Here is a 16,902-nt window from a genome sequence, read left to right as displayed (position 1 = left end):
GTAGTTCAAGTCTGAAGGCCCTTAGGCTTGAGACACAGGAAGAGCCGATGTTTCAGCTTGAGTCCAAAGTCGGGAAAAAGCCAATGTCCCACTTTGAAGGCAGTCAGGCAGAAGGAAATCGCTCTTACTCCCTGACAGGTCAGCCTTTATTCTGTTCAAGCCTTCAACTGATTAGATGAGGCCCACGCGCGCTGTGCAGGGCAGTCTGCTTTACTCAGTCTACTGATTCACATGTTAAGGTCATCCAGCAACACTCACACTGACATACCCAGCATAATGTTTGACCACATATCTGGAAACCCTGTGGTACAGCCAAGTTGACACATGAACTATACCATCACATTGATCAAATTAAAAAATATCTTACAGTTTTCTGCTTTCAGTCTTTTTTCTGTCACGTCAGCCTCTTGTGGTTGCCTTGTAATTTTCCTCAAATGCTGTAATTCACAGGGCATGGTTAATCTGTGCCTAACTTTTCAGTACTTCCATGTGTTGAAGCTGCTTTTTCTGTCTAGTTTTCTGCAACTTTTCTGTAATGCCCAATGTTCTAGCTAGGTTTGTTCTTTTCATAGGGCAAATATACCCTCTGTGATGCTGTGACTTTGCTGATGTCCTTCTCCCTACTTTAATAAACCCATTTTCTCATGATCTTATCTTGTGCAAAACCCATCCAGCTTGTGAATTTCAAACACTGTTGTGAAATTACCTCCCAAAATTCTACAGCTGCTACTCTTTGTGCAACTGTCTTGACCCTTTTTGCACTTTATTGTAATTTAACCATTTTGTTGTTTCCACTGAGAGCATTTCAAGTGCTTCAGGACAGGAACAAATATGGGTATTCTTGTGAATGTGAGTATTCTGCAGTACTGTGCACATTATGTGCTACAATAAATGTGTTGAATGAATATTCAGTTTCTTTAACAGGTTTTTGAATTAACTCTAGGTATGTTGAGTGGGGTGTGCTTGGCCTGACTCTGGTCTTCTTTCTAGGGAGCACATCTGCTTGTCTAATTTGTTCCCTTATTTCCAGTTGGTTGAAGTATTCCCAAGTGTTGGCTAACATTTGAATTCTTAAGAATTTGTTAGGGTTGGGAAATGGATTCTAGAACTCTTTTTGTAGTGAGTTTCACTTCCCTGAATCTTGCTTTCACTGTCTTATTAATTCAAAAGGAAATTGCATTTGTTTCCCTCTTACTTAGTTCAATTCAGCAGATCCTTTGTTGACACCCTTCCGTGAGCAAGGTGTTGCATCAGTATTGAGATTCATACAAAGAGGAATATACTAGAGTGCCTGCCCTCAGGGAGCTGGGAGTCTTTGGGGAAGGGAGGAGACAGGAGAAGGGAGTGTGCTTAGCTAAGGCTTATGCAGTTTAGAATGATGACTGTTTGGTGAATGATAATTTATATATAATACAGGTAAATAGACCCTTCCCCGTGCACTTTACAGCCCAGTTGGGGCTACAGCTAAATAAATACAGATCAAGGGTAAATACTTTGAGAGGACCAGCCAGATGGTTAGGGAGGAACGTTTGGGGGACCTATAGCTCTGGCTTGCTTATATAATAATTTGGGTGAGACCCTGTTTTCTGATGTGATATGGACCAGTACTTGGTCAATTAATAGAAAAAGAATTATCATAGAATTGATATTTCAACCATTGCATTTTAACTTGTTTTAGAAATATACATTTATTTGCCAAGTTTTTGATCTGTGACCAAATTCTTTTTGATTCTGTGTTTAGGTTCTCTCACTAGAGTTTGCTACCGTATTTTTTTTCATAACCACTCTGTATAGTATCCAGTTTTACTAAAAGACACAAAGGTAAGGCTTTAAAAAAGCTGTCAAATTACACAAAGGAAAGCAATTATAAAAGATGGGAGGAAGTCATAAAAAGAGAAGGATTCTAAACTCAGGTTGCTTTGCAAGTCTTTCCAAAACCTTCAGTTGATCTTCTTAGAAACTATTGAATTTTTTCTGACTCATATATTTTTGCTTTATGTAGTGTTTAGCTAAGTTACATAATTACAGTAACTTGTACCAGTGGCATAAACCGGTGTGGGAACAAACACAGCTGACCCTTGGGACTCAAGCAAGCAAGTCAAGTGATGAGGACAGGAGTGTGCAGGCAAACCAGGGAGCAGGCTGCTGACTGAGAGTATGTGGCCTTGGCCGTCATTCGGCAGATTTTAGGATGTGCAGAGTGTCAGGTAAATCTGGGAATCAGTTAATTGAATGTCAGTTAAAAGCCTTTCCAGGGCTTCCCTGGTGGCGCAGTGGTTGAGAGTCCACCTGCTAATGCAGGGAACACGGGTTCGTGCCCCGGTCTGGGAAGATCCCACGTGCCGCGGAGCGGCTGGGCCCGTGAGCCATGGCCGCTGAGCCTGTGCGTCCGGAGCCTGTGCTCCGCAACGGGAGAGGCCACAACAGTGGGAGGCCCGCGTACCGCAAAAAAAAAAAAGCATTTCCAATATAAAATAGAGCAAAAAAGGGAATGAAATGTTGCCATTTGCAATAACATGGGTGAACTTGGATGGCATTATGCTAAGTGAAATAAGTCAGACAGAGAAAGACAAATACTGCATGTTATCACTTATATGTGGAATCGAAAAAAAATACAACAAACAGTGAATATAACAAAAAAGAAGCAGACTCAACAGATAAACGACAAACCTAGTGGTTACCAGCGGGGAGAGAAGGGGAGGGATGGGGGAGTAGGAAGTATAAACTATTGGGTATAAGATTGGCTCCAGGATGTATTGTACAACATGGGAAATATAGCCAATATTTTATAATAACTGTAAATGGAAAGCAACCTTTAAACATTGTATATAAAAAAATAGAGCAACTGTACTGTAGGAACACAATATGCCTTCTAATCCCTTGTATATAAAATAGCTACCCTATTCTCCATAGCATTATCTTATTCTAGAATTTTTTGGCCTGTCAATATTGATAACTTACCTTTAAATAAAGTAGCTGAGGTATAGTAGTTTTTTTTTTTTCTGTGAAGAGCCAGTTTCTTAGGATCACATCACTTCTTTTCTATATAGCAAATTTTTCTTTTTATTCTTCTCATTTTTCCTCTTGACTTTTTTCTCTATGATGTCAGATTTGTTTCTTATGATGCTTCAGACATTACTATCTTTGCTTGAACTCCTCAAAGAGAGATACGTATATGTGTTAGTGATTTGTAATTGATATTCTTTGCTTATAGATTTGATTTTTTGTTTCATATGGTATCCCGTTCCTAGGAATCATATTAAATTTTTTTCTTGCTATGTGGCTAATTATGAGTTGTGATTAGAAAAGAGACAGTTTTATTTGCATTTGTCTTCATTTTTCTTACAGGAACTTGAATGCACTTTAAACATGAAATTAGCTTATCCTGCACTATTCACTGTTTTAAATACTGTTTTCCTTGATTGCGAGATGTTTTCTTCTTACTCTCAAAATAATTTTTAAAAATGTTATTTTGCCTAAATTATGGTATTGGTCAACTTTTGCCAAGAAGACTGCTCTAACAAACATCCTTAAACTCTTAGTGGTTTATAGCAGTGAAGATTTATTTCTTGTGCACACAAGTATGGGCTGATGGAAGCTGCGATTCTGTCCACAGCTCCATTCTACTTGGTGTCTGAAGGAACAGCCCTTATCAGGGACATGCATTTTCCTGACAGAGGGGAAAGAGCAGTGACCCAAACATGTGATGGCTCTGAAAGCTTTCCCTTGGACATGGGTCACTTTGCTTCTAATCACATCTCATGGGTCAGTGCAAGTCACCTGGTCAAACCTGATACAGCATGCCCCCCACCTGCAGCACTCTGAGCCACATGGCTGCTTACCACCGTCCTCCTACTGGGAGGGGAGTGGTGGATAAACTGGAATGCTATGATCTGTCATAGTTATGTCTCATTTTAAGGATTTTTGGTTTATTGTTAGTTCAAAATTAATAGATACAGTCGGTGAACTTTGCTGCGGAAATGATTTTTTTTTCCTGATTGTTTTAGTTTTGTGTATGGAGCTCTTAGACCTGATGTTGAGACTGATTCAGGATTTTAGTAAGGAAGAGTTAAGTGACAGGATATTAAATATGGAATTTTCACTATTTCATTATATTTTCTTTTCTCCACCTTCGTCACTTGTCTCCTACTTCTATTGATTATTGAGTAGAAGTCCAAACTTCCCCCGCCCCACACTGGTATAGATTGTTTGAATTTGTAAGACCAAGCATTGTTCTGAAGAGACTTCCTTTTGTGCTGATTACCCATTAGTCGTCTTAGCTAGATAATCTGGATTTTCGCAGCTTACTACCTTTTCAGTACAGTGAATTGGGCCTTTGCCAATTTCAAAATCGTGGTTTTTCTTACATAGTCCACATGTGGACAGCAGTCTGCCAAAAAATAAGCAAATACCAAGTTAAGTTACAGACAGATGCAGCTGAAATACCAAGTCACCCATGGCCTCTTCTGGAGTTATGTTTATTTGCACACAGTGAGGATTAGTATTTCTTTGCAAAACAAGAGACAGTTACTTTTGCTGTTTAGAAATAGCAGAACTGAACCTCAAATGCATGAGTTCAGGAAATCTATCCTAGTGAGGCGTGGTACTTCAGAAGGGACAATGGGCAAATTGTCAGAGAAAGTTGAGGTTTATACATAATGTCGGATGTCGAAGGGAGATAGGAAATTTAGTTACATCTCCTAGATATCCAGGAGTAAATGTTTTGAAATAGTGGTAGAATCAGAAAGGATTAGACTGGAAGGCATGTTTAGTTTATTTGGTCCTAACTGTGGTCACAGTACAGAAGCAGTCACGTTGACAAAATCTTACCAAGTGATGGCTTACATTATCTGATGTAATTTCCAAGGAGGGGCCCTCTGACCTCACAAGGTTGTATATTCCAGCTTTTCCTTGACAGCCCAGTTAAATGGGTCTCTCCATTTCATTCCTTCCGGTAGAGTGAGGCCCGAGAGGAAAAGCCGTGATCACATCAGCACGTAGGCGTACTTTTCCCTTCATATTCATTAACTCGGTTCTCATGAAGATGAGTTTATTTCACTTGTGCTTGAATCCATCTCTGGAAGGAATGAGAGAATAAAGTTCACCTCAGTCATTTTCCAGACATAATAGGAGACTTGCCTAAGGGGAAAGAGCCCAAGAGTGAAGGCCAAAGCTGTCTTTTGACGGGGTATTATTTTTTTCTGCTTTATGGTTGAGGAAGTTGAGGCCCACAGGGATAAGGGAGATGCCCGCATAGCCGGAGAGTGGCAGAATAGTATCAGTTCCTAGATCCCACTATCCTCGGCCTCCTCCCTAGGCCTGGGTTCTTGCTCTGGAGCGGGGTCTGGGATTCCTTTGCCCACGGACTGATTCCTGTGGTGGAACTTCCCAGTCAGTGTGCTAAGGTACCCTGGTAAGCGAAGAATAGGTTCCTAGTGTGGTATGAGATATTGGTATTGATGATAGTATTTTTTTTTTTTTTTTTTTTACTCGGGCCTCTCACTGTTATGGCCTCTCCTGTTGCGGAGCGCAGGCTCCGGACGCGCAGGCCCAGCCGCTCCGCGGCATGTGGGATCTTCCCGGACCAGGACATGAACCCGCACCCCCTGCATCGGCAGGCGGACTCTCAACCACTGCGCCACCAGGGAAGCCCTGATGATAGTATTTTTATTTACACTAAGTTAACACATTCAAAATTCATGACAGTTGAATACGTCTGTTCATAGGGCTATTCTCCTATCATTTCTGAATTCAGAAATGATTCTTTCAGTGCATACAAACTTCGGTGGAGCCCCCTGCCTCAAGAGAATGCTCTGTAGTGGCCGTACCACATGGCACTACCTCTGACTTTCCTGTTGAATCATCCCAGTCAGATTATTGCTTTTTTCTGGATTTGTTTGTCTTCATTACATAAGTTTGTTTCGGAAACTCTGACACTCAGAATTCTCAGAGACGTTTTTGTGTGTGTAAATTTGCATGTAAATCTGAATTCCATAATACGTGATGTTATCACAGTGATGACTAATAAAATCCAAGCCACCACTATTTTTTTCAGCTTTCCTAAGAAACATCAGAATTCTATGCTTTTGTTATCAGAATGCATTGGCTGTCCAGAGGAAGAGCTTTGCAAGTAGTTTATTATCTAAAATAAATTTTTTTCCATTGGGGATTTTGAATGACTCTTACTTTGCAGACTTGTTGAAGAATAGAAATTAACTTTAGGGAATTCCCTGGTGGTCCAGTGGTTGGGACTGTGCGCTTTCACTGCCGAGGGCCTGGGTTCGATCCCTGGTCTGGGAGCTAGGATCCCGCAGGCTGAGCGGTATGGCCACAAAAGAAAAAAAAGAAAGAAAGAAAGAATAGTAATTAGCTTTAAAACGGCTGAATTGACTAATATTCTTAGGCCCCTGAGTGAAGGACCACATGAAAATACATTTATACATACAGAGAAGATACATGTTTAAAGCAAAAATGTGTCGTTGGTGTTTTAGTTTGAATCCTTAGGAAGAATTATTATTAAACGGAGTAACATCTGTGAACTCTTGAGGGAAAACTTCATCACCTTGTTCTCCTCCTTGACCCTTCTCCTCCTCCCACACTCCATATACAGTCTGTCAGGAAATGCTGTCAGCTTCTTCTCAGATCATACTCAGAATCTGATTACTTCTCACCATTGCCACTGTTTCCCTGCCATAATCCTCCCATGTCACCCCTGTCCGTGACTGGACTACTGTAATAGCCTCCCACCAAAAGTAAATGAAGGCAGATATCACTGAACTTTTTACTAGCAAGTGCTTTTCTTCTGTAGACACAAGCATATTAGTGTTCTCTTTTACTATGCATATTTGTAACATATTGAGCAACTCTTATGAGTATAGCTTGTGCTGTGGGGATACACGGCAATTCTTGTTCACTACCTTGAGGAAACCATCTTTGTTTGGGGAGACAAGAGGAACACATGAATGTCGTTGATCACATGAATTAAATGATGAAAACCACAGAAATAAATTACAGGTAAGTGTCCAGTTGAAGAACTCCTGGAACCTACATGAATTTAGTAGATTAAAAAAGGTTTCATGGAGGGTGAACGTGAGCTGTGGCTCAGACGCTGCTGAGAAGTCGTAGCCGGGAGGCCAGGTGGCATCTTTGCAGTTGTACTGAGGAGGAATGAGTTCAGTGTTTTCTGAGAGGAGGTGTACCAGTTGGACTGAAGAACAGAAGGCAGGTTAACTCGAAGGATAGTTGGGGATGAGAGGATGAAGTATGGGTTTAGATTACCAATTGGTAAGCCATTGGAGCCGTATTTGGGACAGGACTGGTACCACATATTGAGAATCCTGAGCTGTTGGATACTGTGGGGGGAGCAGCAAATATTATTGTCAGGAAATCTTTTTTTTTTTTTTTTGGCTGCACCACGTGCCCTGTGGGATCTTAGTTCCCCAACCAGGGTTTGAACCCGTGCCCCCTGCAGTGGAAGCACGGAGTTTTAACCACTGGACGCCAGAGAAGTCCCAGGAAATCTGTTTGTTTGTTTTTATTTATTTGTTTGTTTGTTTTGGTTGCGTTGGGTCTTTGTTGCTGCACACAGGCTTTTTCTAGTTGTGGTGAGTTGGGACCACTCTTTGTTGCAGGCTTCTCATTGCAGTGGCCTCCCCCGCCGCGGAGCACAGACTCTAGGCGCCACAGGCTTCAGTAGTTGTGGTGCACGGGCTCAGTTGCTCCGCGGCATGTGGGATCCTCCCAGACCAGGAACCCATGTCCCCTGCACTGGCAGGCGGATTCCCAACCACTGCGCCACCAGGGAAGCCCCAGGAAATCTTAAGGAGAGCTTAGAGTGTGCTTTGGAGAGCATGATGGGTGTAGCTAGAGTGACTCACTGTCCTGGCCTGCCCAGGACTCTCTCAGTTTCAGCACTGAAAACCGCATGTCATGGAAACCCCTCAGGGAAAGTAGATGGTTGGTCACTTAAGGTATAGTATAGATCAGATGAGCAATTGGTACCTGAGGTCCAAACCAGAGTAAAACATTAGCACGTTAGCAAGTGAACAGAGCATGACAGTCAGAAATCCAGAGCAGTTCAGAGCTCTGGTAGGCAGGCCGTGGAGTTGAATTATATGTTGGCTGACACCATTTCAGCCAAATGAAATTGAGCATCGTCATAGCAGCTTAGCTTATGTGACAGTCTAATGGAAACAAATTTGGAAAAATAAATAATCACTGACTTTCAAGTTTTGTTTAATAGTAATACTAATAATGATAGCAGTACTTATCATTAATGAATACTTAACTTGTGCCAGGCACCTTGCTAGATTTTACAAATATTCTCACCTTTAATCCTCACAACGAGCCTATGAGATAGGCAGCATTATTTTCTCCATTTTATAGATGAGGAAACTGGTGGTTTGAGAGATGAAGCTGTTTGCTCAGTTCCACAGCTCATTAGTCATAGAAGGAGACTTGAACCGTGGCCATCCCAAAGCTCTTAGTTACTACTTAGTACCAATTCCTGGTGTCACGGAACCCGGTTTGTTTATTATTTACTTTTTCCTTTTACTACAAAAGTAATACTTGTTAACTCTAGAAAAATTGAAACATGTGGGCTAGCAGGAGACTATGCAAAATACAATTTCCTCTGTTTAGAAACAAAGTCTGTTGACACCTTTGTTCATATCTTTTTCTTTGGGGGGCACATTGATATATGTTTTTTTCTATACAAATGACATTTGATAAATCTTTTAAAGCCAATTGTTAGACATTTATTCTTTTTCAACTTATTTTGTTGGATGTTTAGGCTGTTGTAACTTTTTGATATTACAAACAGCTTATAGTAGACATAATTTGCTGAAGACGTTATACAAATAAAGCAAAATGAAACAAGACTGAAGAACACAAAAAATTCATAATGCTGGACAGTAATGCAGGAGATGCATAACAGTTGTAAAATCACTCTCTCTGTTGTATCTGGATCACCAATACGGTGAAAACCAGGGACTAAGGAATATTTGCTTCTGAACACACCGTGATGTTGAACAGCTTTCTTTCAATTAAAGTTGAATTTTCAGCGAAGTCACCCAGAGCTCATGACAGGAACCATAAGCAGGACCCCAGCCCCCAGGCAAAGTCCCAGGCAGGTGCTTAATCCCTAAAATGTAAATGCAAGGAGTGCCTCTGCTAGGAGGAACTGTGTTCAGGGGAATAAGCCACAAACCCAATGACCAGAAACCATAGCTGAAATAAAGAGAAGTAAATTTAAGGATCAGAATATTAAAACAGTTATCAAAGCTGGAGGTCATGGCCAGCCTAATGACCACTGGGAGTTGATGCTCAGTCCCGTAGTGTTAGGTCAACGCTGTTTAAATCCTTCTTGCCAAAGGGCTGGAGATTGGGCCTGGGATGAACCTACAGGTGGGGAAAATAACCCCAGAGAGTTTGAGAGCGCTCCAGGGATTAGAAATCTGGTAGGTTCTAACAATCAGAGGTTTTGAAGAAGGAGAATAATATAATGAAAGGTTGTTGAGTGATTAAATCAGTAAGGAAGCAATTTAACAGGATACTTCTTACAATACTTTTATTGTGGTGGCAAATGAAAAGGAAGAGGCTCTTGGTCTGGGTAGTGGTAGGAATTATATGTAGAGAGATATCTAGATATCTATCTGCATTAAATAAATAGATTGGAGCAATACCTGTCATGACATTCCTCTTATCACATGTTTGGCATACAGATAGAACATGTACTTGATCCTTGGAGCTTGTAATGCAGCCATTACTTTTGTTAAATTGAAGTTTTAACTGGTATGTTAAAATTTTCTTTTATTACAGAACCCCTAAATAGGCATGTTGTGTCTTACGATTGCTGTTTAAGTTAATGCTATCATGTTTCACAATTAAAAATGATTATCTTCTCTTGGTGCTATGAAGGTCATTCATTATAAAATGAATGACTAATATGCTGGAAAGACATTTCAGTTAACTTTCTTGGATATTGATCAGATAACCACTAAGGTTTATGATTATTTTCTGAAATCTTCATTAGGTGAGCCCTTTGTTGCTTTGGTGACTCTTTTAGCAAGTAGTTTCCAAAACCTGGAAAGTGCGCTTCTGAGTTAATTGAAAAAGAAATCTTTCTTTTGCTGAGTGTCCACATTAGTTTTTGTTGCATTAAAAGTAACAGTTGTGTAGAAGTTAACTGTGTTCTTAATTAGAAATAACTTTCTGTGTTTCTGGAGGTATGAAATTCGTGAACTTCCAAGAATGCTGTAATATATTACAGGAACTTCATTTAATCAACTGCAGCTAATGGTTAATGTGCTTCATTGCTTTGAACTTCTGAGTCAGTCCTCCCCTTACACAATATTTGATAAATGTGATCATAATTTCTGCCTCATCCATGGAATTTTCTAATATTTATTGTTTTTAAAATTGCATTTTTAAATTGCAAAGTAATCTTTGTTGTAAGAAGAAACTAAAACAGTATTCAATATAGACTCCTACTTCTCCCAGCCTCAAAATGATAACTTTATAACAGTTTGATGCATATTTTCCAGTTTTTCATGGGGTTCTGCTTGTGTATACATACATATATATACACGCATACATTCATTACAGGTTTCTCCTCCTCCTCTGTCTCCCCCTCCCTCACCTAGGTGCTATGGTATTGCCAGAGGAGAGGAGGCTTTGTTCTGTGTTCTTCGCTTTATTGGATTTCACTCCTGGGTGGAGCTTCTTGTCCTTCTTCTTTCCCTCACTTGCCCACCGCAATTCGGGTTATGCTTTGCTTCTCTTTATCCTCAGCAGCCAAGCTAGGAGCCCTCCCAGAACAAATCCTCAGCTGTGTAAAAGACATCAATTCAGTGTGTTTCTCCTGGGGACTGCCGGCTAAGCAGCCCCAGTTCTGGCTTCCCTGGTAATTGGCCCCAGGCCTAGAGGGGCTTTTTTTTTTTTCTTCGGTATGCGGGCCTCTCACTGTTGTGGCCTCTCCCGTTGCGGAGCACAGGCTCCGGACGCACAGGCTCAGCGGCCATGGCTCACGGGCCCAGCCGCTCCGCGGCATGTGGGATCTTCCCGGACCGGGGCACAAACCCGCGTCCCCTGCATCGGCAGGCGGACTCTCAATCACTGCGCCACCAGGGAAGCCCCAGAGGGGCTTTTTGTATCGTTGGTTCCAAGTATGAAGTTTCTCTGGGGTTTCCTTGGGTTATTCTTTGCTGCATTCCTCTTCTCAGTCTGTTATGGGTTGAGATTTCTTCTGCGTTAGCAACCCTGGCTAATTTCTTCTTCTAGAATTTTCTAAAAAATGGTGGTATGTTAAGGGTGGAACTTGCTTTCTTCTTCTTCTGTCATTTTAGTGGGATTTAGGTACATGTGATGACCCAGTCAATGTTTTGAACCTCCCAGGTATCTAAGTGTTTTTTCTATTGCCGGTCCAGCTTTTTGGAAATTCTTTCAGGGTTCATTTGCAGTTCCTCTGGTTTGTGTTATAACTTGAAAGTTTTCTTCTTTCAGTTTTGCATTTTATATTAATCATAATTAAGTCATTGATATCTCATTGCTCTCTGTTTGGGTTCAGAAATGACACCATTACTTAACAAATTTATTTTCTCCTGCATTTATGGACCTCCACAAGGTGTTACTGCATAAAGCCAATTAATGATGCAAAATTTAACTTTTAGAAATTTAAATAATTATCCTTATTTCATTTGGTAGGTATAAATATCACTATCTTTAATATATATTTGTAGTTTATTTGCCAGGTGACTAAATATTGTCAGTTTCCTTTTTCAGTGTTCAGATCAAGTGGAGATAGAAAAAACGGAGCAGTAACTTTTCATGAGCCCATGATACTCAGTGTATCTTAAAAATGATTTCTTAGTTACTATCAAAAATGAATGATTTAGCTTTTTTTATTATTGAGATATATTGGTCATATAACAGCACATGTTTTTAATTTTGTCTCAGGAAGGAGAAAACATTTTCTATTTGGCAATTGAAGATATAGAAACAGATACAGAGCTTCTGATTGGCTACCTGGATAGTGACATGGAGGCCGATGAAGAAGAACAGCAAATTATGACAATGATCAAAGAAGAGGAAGGTAAAAATTCTAAAGGACAATCAACAGCTGGCAGAAAAGGTATTACCTCTAATTGATGGTCCGAGAGAATGAAAATTGTAGGAGAAATAAAGTTTGAACTGTGCTTGATTATAATTGCAATATAATAGGGTGTTCTCAAAATAAAGTTAGTTTTTGTCAGAACTCTCGGAGGATATTCAGTTGTGTGCCTCTCTTCCAGCAGGAAGGGAATGATGGGCTGGGGTGGGTGATGGACGTGCCCTGTAGGACTGCCAAGGTCAGCGGCAGCTCCCAGCTTTCACTGCTCTCACTGGTGGGTAGCCAGTAATGAGGATTTTTGTACTCCAGCCCCGAGTCTGCCATTCATGCCTGTTATAACCAGGCAAGTCACTAACTCTGAGACTTTACTTTCTCATCTGCACATGGGGAAAGGTGAGTGCAGGGGTCCTGCTGGGCCCTGTGGGATTATTCCTGGGCTTCACTCTTAAGATCCTTTGAGGATCTGGAGCATCTGGAAATCTTTCTTTGTTCTGATCATAGAGGCCTACAGCATTGCTGGGTTGTTCTAGTAGGGTAACCAAAAATGTATGATGACCATAGGTAGACTTGCTTAAATCAGCCCTGCAATCTAGGAGATAGATGTCACTTGTTTGTCATCTGCCAGGGAATAATCAGTTGTTATTAGGGCTTGTTTCTGTTTTGTTGTGTTTTACTCCTGATGGGCTTTGAGGGAAATTTGAATGGTGTTAAGGGTGTTCACATTTTGTAAAGGGTTGATACTTACTATAGAGAATTTTTCCATTTTGCTTAACAAAGCCACTTCAGAAGTGACACTGGTTTCTTTAGTTACTGTGGTATTAATGTCTTTTATATGAATTTTCTATTCTAACTGTATGTCATTGGCTGAAAAAGTATGAGTATTCTCAGTATTGCCAGATTATGCTTCTGTTTCTTTATTTTAGTTGGAGTATTTAAAAGGAAGATGAGGACAGGCTATCTGTTTTGTCTTTCCAAATATGCATTATGCTGTTTGGAATGTCAGATTTGGGGTGATGGGAATTATTTCTGTACTATTCTATGTTTTCTTTATTTTTGTATTTATTTTCAGCGTTGCCCCCAGGGTACGGTATTACTGTGTCCACTATTTTACCTTAAAAATAAGTCTCCTACTTATTACTACCCTGATTTTTCTTTATTTAGTTAACAAAATATCAATTTCTATTACTTTTGTAAGAAGAATCAACAGAAACTTACACAGATTCTTAGAACATATGAATCACGTGCTTATATTGTTGATATTTTCAGTTTAGAATTCAGTTTTGTTTATCAAAGCAAAATATAAAACCCAAAAAACAAACAAACAAAAACCTCCCAAAACAGAAGCAAAACCAACCAAACAGTGATCAAAAGAAACAAAGAATCCACTCAAATGTCAAACAATGGAGAGTTTGGTTAAATAAGTAAATTATGGTACCTTAAGTTTAAAAAAAATTTGACTTGAGAAAATATTAAATGGAAAAAAGAGCAATACATGAAATTGCATAAAAAGTATGATCATAAAGGTTCTTAGACTGCACATGAAATATGAATGCACAAAAGACAACTCAGGCATGGAAATAGATTACAGCAGTTGTCTCTTCATGGTGGGGTTATTGGTGATTTTTATTCTCTTCATATTTTCTGCATTTTATCTAAATCTAACCTTGGGACTTCCCTGGTGGTCCAGTGGTTAAGACTTCTCCTTGCAGCACAGGGGGTGCGGGTTCGATCCCTGGTTGGGGAGCTAAGATCCCATCTGCTTCGCAGCCAAAAAACTAAAACGTGAAACAGAAGCAATATGGTAACAAATTCAATAAAGACTTTAGAAATGGTCCACATCCAAAAAAACCTTAAAAAAATTAATCTTATTTGATAACCAGAAAACATATGTAATTTAAGAAGCACACTTTGAAAAATTTGGGTAGAGCCATGAGAGTCCATATAGGACTGACAGCCAGAGAGACAGTGGAGCCTCACTCCGCCTACTGTAATGAATGCTGTTTTTATGACCTTGGCCTTTTTTCTTATATATGTGAGATTCCCCTTGGTAATTCAACATAGTTCCCCTTGGTTGAGTTTTTCTCTTTTTGCAGCTAAAAGTGAACTCAGGATAACCCGTTTCAGGGAAGACTTTGCCGTTGCAGTTCAACATTTGTTATAACTCTTTGATGTGAAAAGTTAATATTACAGGGTAAATTAAACATTGATTTTGATTTGTATTAATTTGGTGAAACACAAGTTAAATGATTTAAAAAATAATGTGTTCTAGTAACACTTCCTATTATTTTTCATGGGCAACCTATTCATACTCCTAGAGATAATAAAAATTTACTAATCTGGTACCATTAAGCACAATTAATTTTGATTTTAAAATGAGGGCAAAACTGAGCAGTTCTTGGCTCTTCGCAGGTCGCTTTGGCTGTAAAGAGGACTATGCCTGTCCCCAGTGTGAATCGAGTTTTACCAGTGAGGAAATTCTTGCTGAGCATCTTCAGACATTGCACCAGAAACCCACAGAGGAGAAAGAATTTAAGTGCAAGAGCTGTGGGAAGAAATTCCCAGTTAAACAGGCTTTGCAAAGACAGTGCGTACATTCAAGAGTATATCTAAAATTATAAGCTGACACGTTGTTTAACTGTTTCATTCCGTTTGTCTTATAGTTTCTAACCTGTGTGCGTGTGTGATGGTGTGTGTGTAGAAATTAAGCATTCTCTATCGTCACTGTCATAAACTTCTCTTACTATATATAGTACATTGGTTTTTGAAACATTCTGATTATGAAGTTTAACAAGTAAACATTGTTTATGCTAATCAATCTTTGTCCATTTAATAACTTGCCATTAAATATTAAGCTCATTGATGTACTAATTTGAAATCTGATATGCATAATTTAGCTAGTGCTTTGAGGTGGCAGATCAAGTTTCAGCGGTCTGCATTCGATATTCCCTCTGAAATCTGTAAAAAAAAAAAAAAAAAGAAAAATAGTTTAAGAAATGGAGAGAGTTCAGAGTATGAAGAATACAGGACCATTTTGGGAAGCACTGTTTATTTCCTAGCGATGTTGGAGAAATAATTTAAAGATGAATATGTACAAGATATGATGATGAAATGAATTAAATGGTCCCAGTCATTGCTCTGCACCCTTTATTATTTTAAATATATTAACAGCATATTAAGTTATCCTTTTACTTAAGTATTGTACAGTATCGTGAATTATTAAAAATGAGAAAGTGGATACATATATTTATAAACTTATTTTTAACAGAATGTCACCTTGCATATGAGCAAGAAATCTTTAACATAGGTTTAATGTTTCATTTTTTAATTCATTAAAGTAAAATTCTGAAACATGCTGTATTTCATATTAAGACAGTTTTCATATATGCATCCACTTTTGCTTATGAAATTTGAGGTGAAAAATTTCGGTTCAAAACTTAAACTTAAAACTTGGAAATTCTCTTATACACTCTTTAAAAAAACCAAGCAAGGGCTATATAGTTTTTAATGAATAGATTTTAAAACTGCATTCTAGTCAGCTTTTATTCAATTTAGTATTACATATTCTACACCAAACATACTTTTGCTGAGCTGAGTCTTATAGTTCAACTGCAGGAGCTACTTAACAGTTTAAAGGGCAAAAGGCAGAATGAAAGGAGAGATCATGAATGTGACTTCATTCAAAGTAGAGATATTTTCATAAGTCTTTGTCTTAGACTTCCAGTTTTTGTTTTTTGTCCATTTCCCCTCAGTGTTCTTCAGTGCTCAGCGAAAAGCAGTCTGAAGGATTCTTCACGAAGTTTTCAGTGCTCTGTTTGCAATTCTTCCTTCAGTTCAGCGTCAAGGTTTTGTATCTGAGTTATCAGATGGCTGTTATATAGTTGCGGGTCATCGTAGGCATGCATGCTTTCATGCTTCTTAGTGATTTAGTATCATATGGCTGCAGAATTTCAGTGCTTTCCTTCCTACCTGCCTAGGTAACACTTGTAATGACCCTGAAGCTCTACTGGGGAGCATGCATTACAGAAGCCAGCCTGGATGTTAGAAGTTTGTAGGTGTCTTCACCATTTCTTCTCCCTGTTTCCCATTCCTGGTTGTCTTGTAGTTTTGAGCAGCACCAGGAGACTTGCCGGGGAGATGCCAGGTTTGTGTGTAAGGCTGACAGCTGTGGAAAGAGACTGAAGAGCAAGGATGCCCTGAGAAGACACCAGGAAAACATCCACGCCGGTGAGAACTCATCAGAGGGTTGTTTTTAAAGGGGCTTCCTCTCCCCAGGCCACAGCGATCTGTTTTTAATTCTCACTCTTGAGGAGAGAGCTTGCTTTTCCATTGTATTTCACACAGATGTAGAGCTCTGGAAATGGAATTTTTTTCTTCTACTGAGCACTATTTCTTTTTGATTTCAGCAATATTCGTCATTTTTCCTATCTCTGAATTAATCATAACTGGAAACCTAAGCTAGAATCTAGTTGTGCTTGGTAGCCAGGTGCATTAAGAATTAATGTTTTAAATAATAATTTTAATATTTTAGCATGTGAAATTTCTCTTTTAGTAGATATATTTTAAAACTGTTAAGTGATGTCCTTCTGCCTTAATATTTTTACAGTAAAATTCCATTTTTAAAAATCCTTATATTTCTTCTATATTGGAGAAAATTACTGGCTACATTTTGACATGCTAATTGAATATATTTGGATTTATAAAGTAGATACTATTTGAATTCCTTCTAATGGCTAGCTAAACAATAAGACAAATAGAAAATTTGTCACTTAGATTTCATCTGCTTAGCACATGGT

The 16,902-nt window shown here is 39.2% G+C and overlaps 1 protein-coding gene across 3 annotated transcripts in view; it reads left to right on the top strand.

Moving 5' to 3' along the window:
- PRDM5 (PR/SET domain 5) overlaps window positions 1-16,902 on the top strand; it is a 206,842-nt gene that overhangs the window by 79,720 nt on the left and 110,220 nt on the right. For 2 of the 3 annotated variants that reach the window (XM_060011850.1, XM_060011849.1), the window contains exons 4-6: window positions 11,956-12,130; window positions 14,519-14,693; window positions 16,212-16,333. In XM_060011850.1, the coding sequence (XP_059867833.1) occupies window positions 11,956-12,130; window positions 14,519-14,693; window positions 16,212-16,333 (472 nt within the window). Of the gene's footprint in view, window positions 1-11,955; window positions 12,131-14,518; window positions 14,694-15,858; window positions 15,952-16,211; window positions 16,334-16,902 lie in introns of all 3 variants that reach the window. The other variant, XM_069540664.1, reaches the window with a different exon arrangement.

This window comes from Delphinus delphis, chromosome 5 (genome assembly GCF_949987515.2).
Source record: "Delphinus delphis chromosome 5, mDelDel1.2, whole genome shotgun sequence".
Lineage (NCBI taxonomy): Eukaryota > Metazoa > Chordata > Mammalia > Artiodactyla > Delphinidae > Delphinus > Delphinus delphis.
The sequence above is the reverse complement of the archived record's forward strand: the minus strand, read 5'-3'. Positions and strand labels throughout refer to the sequence as shown.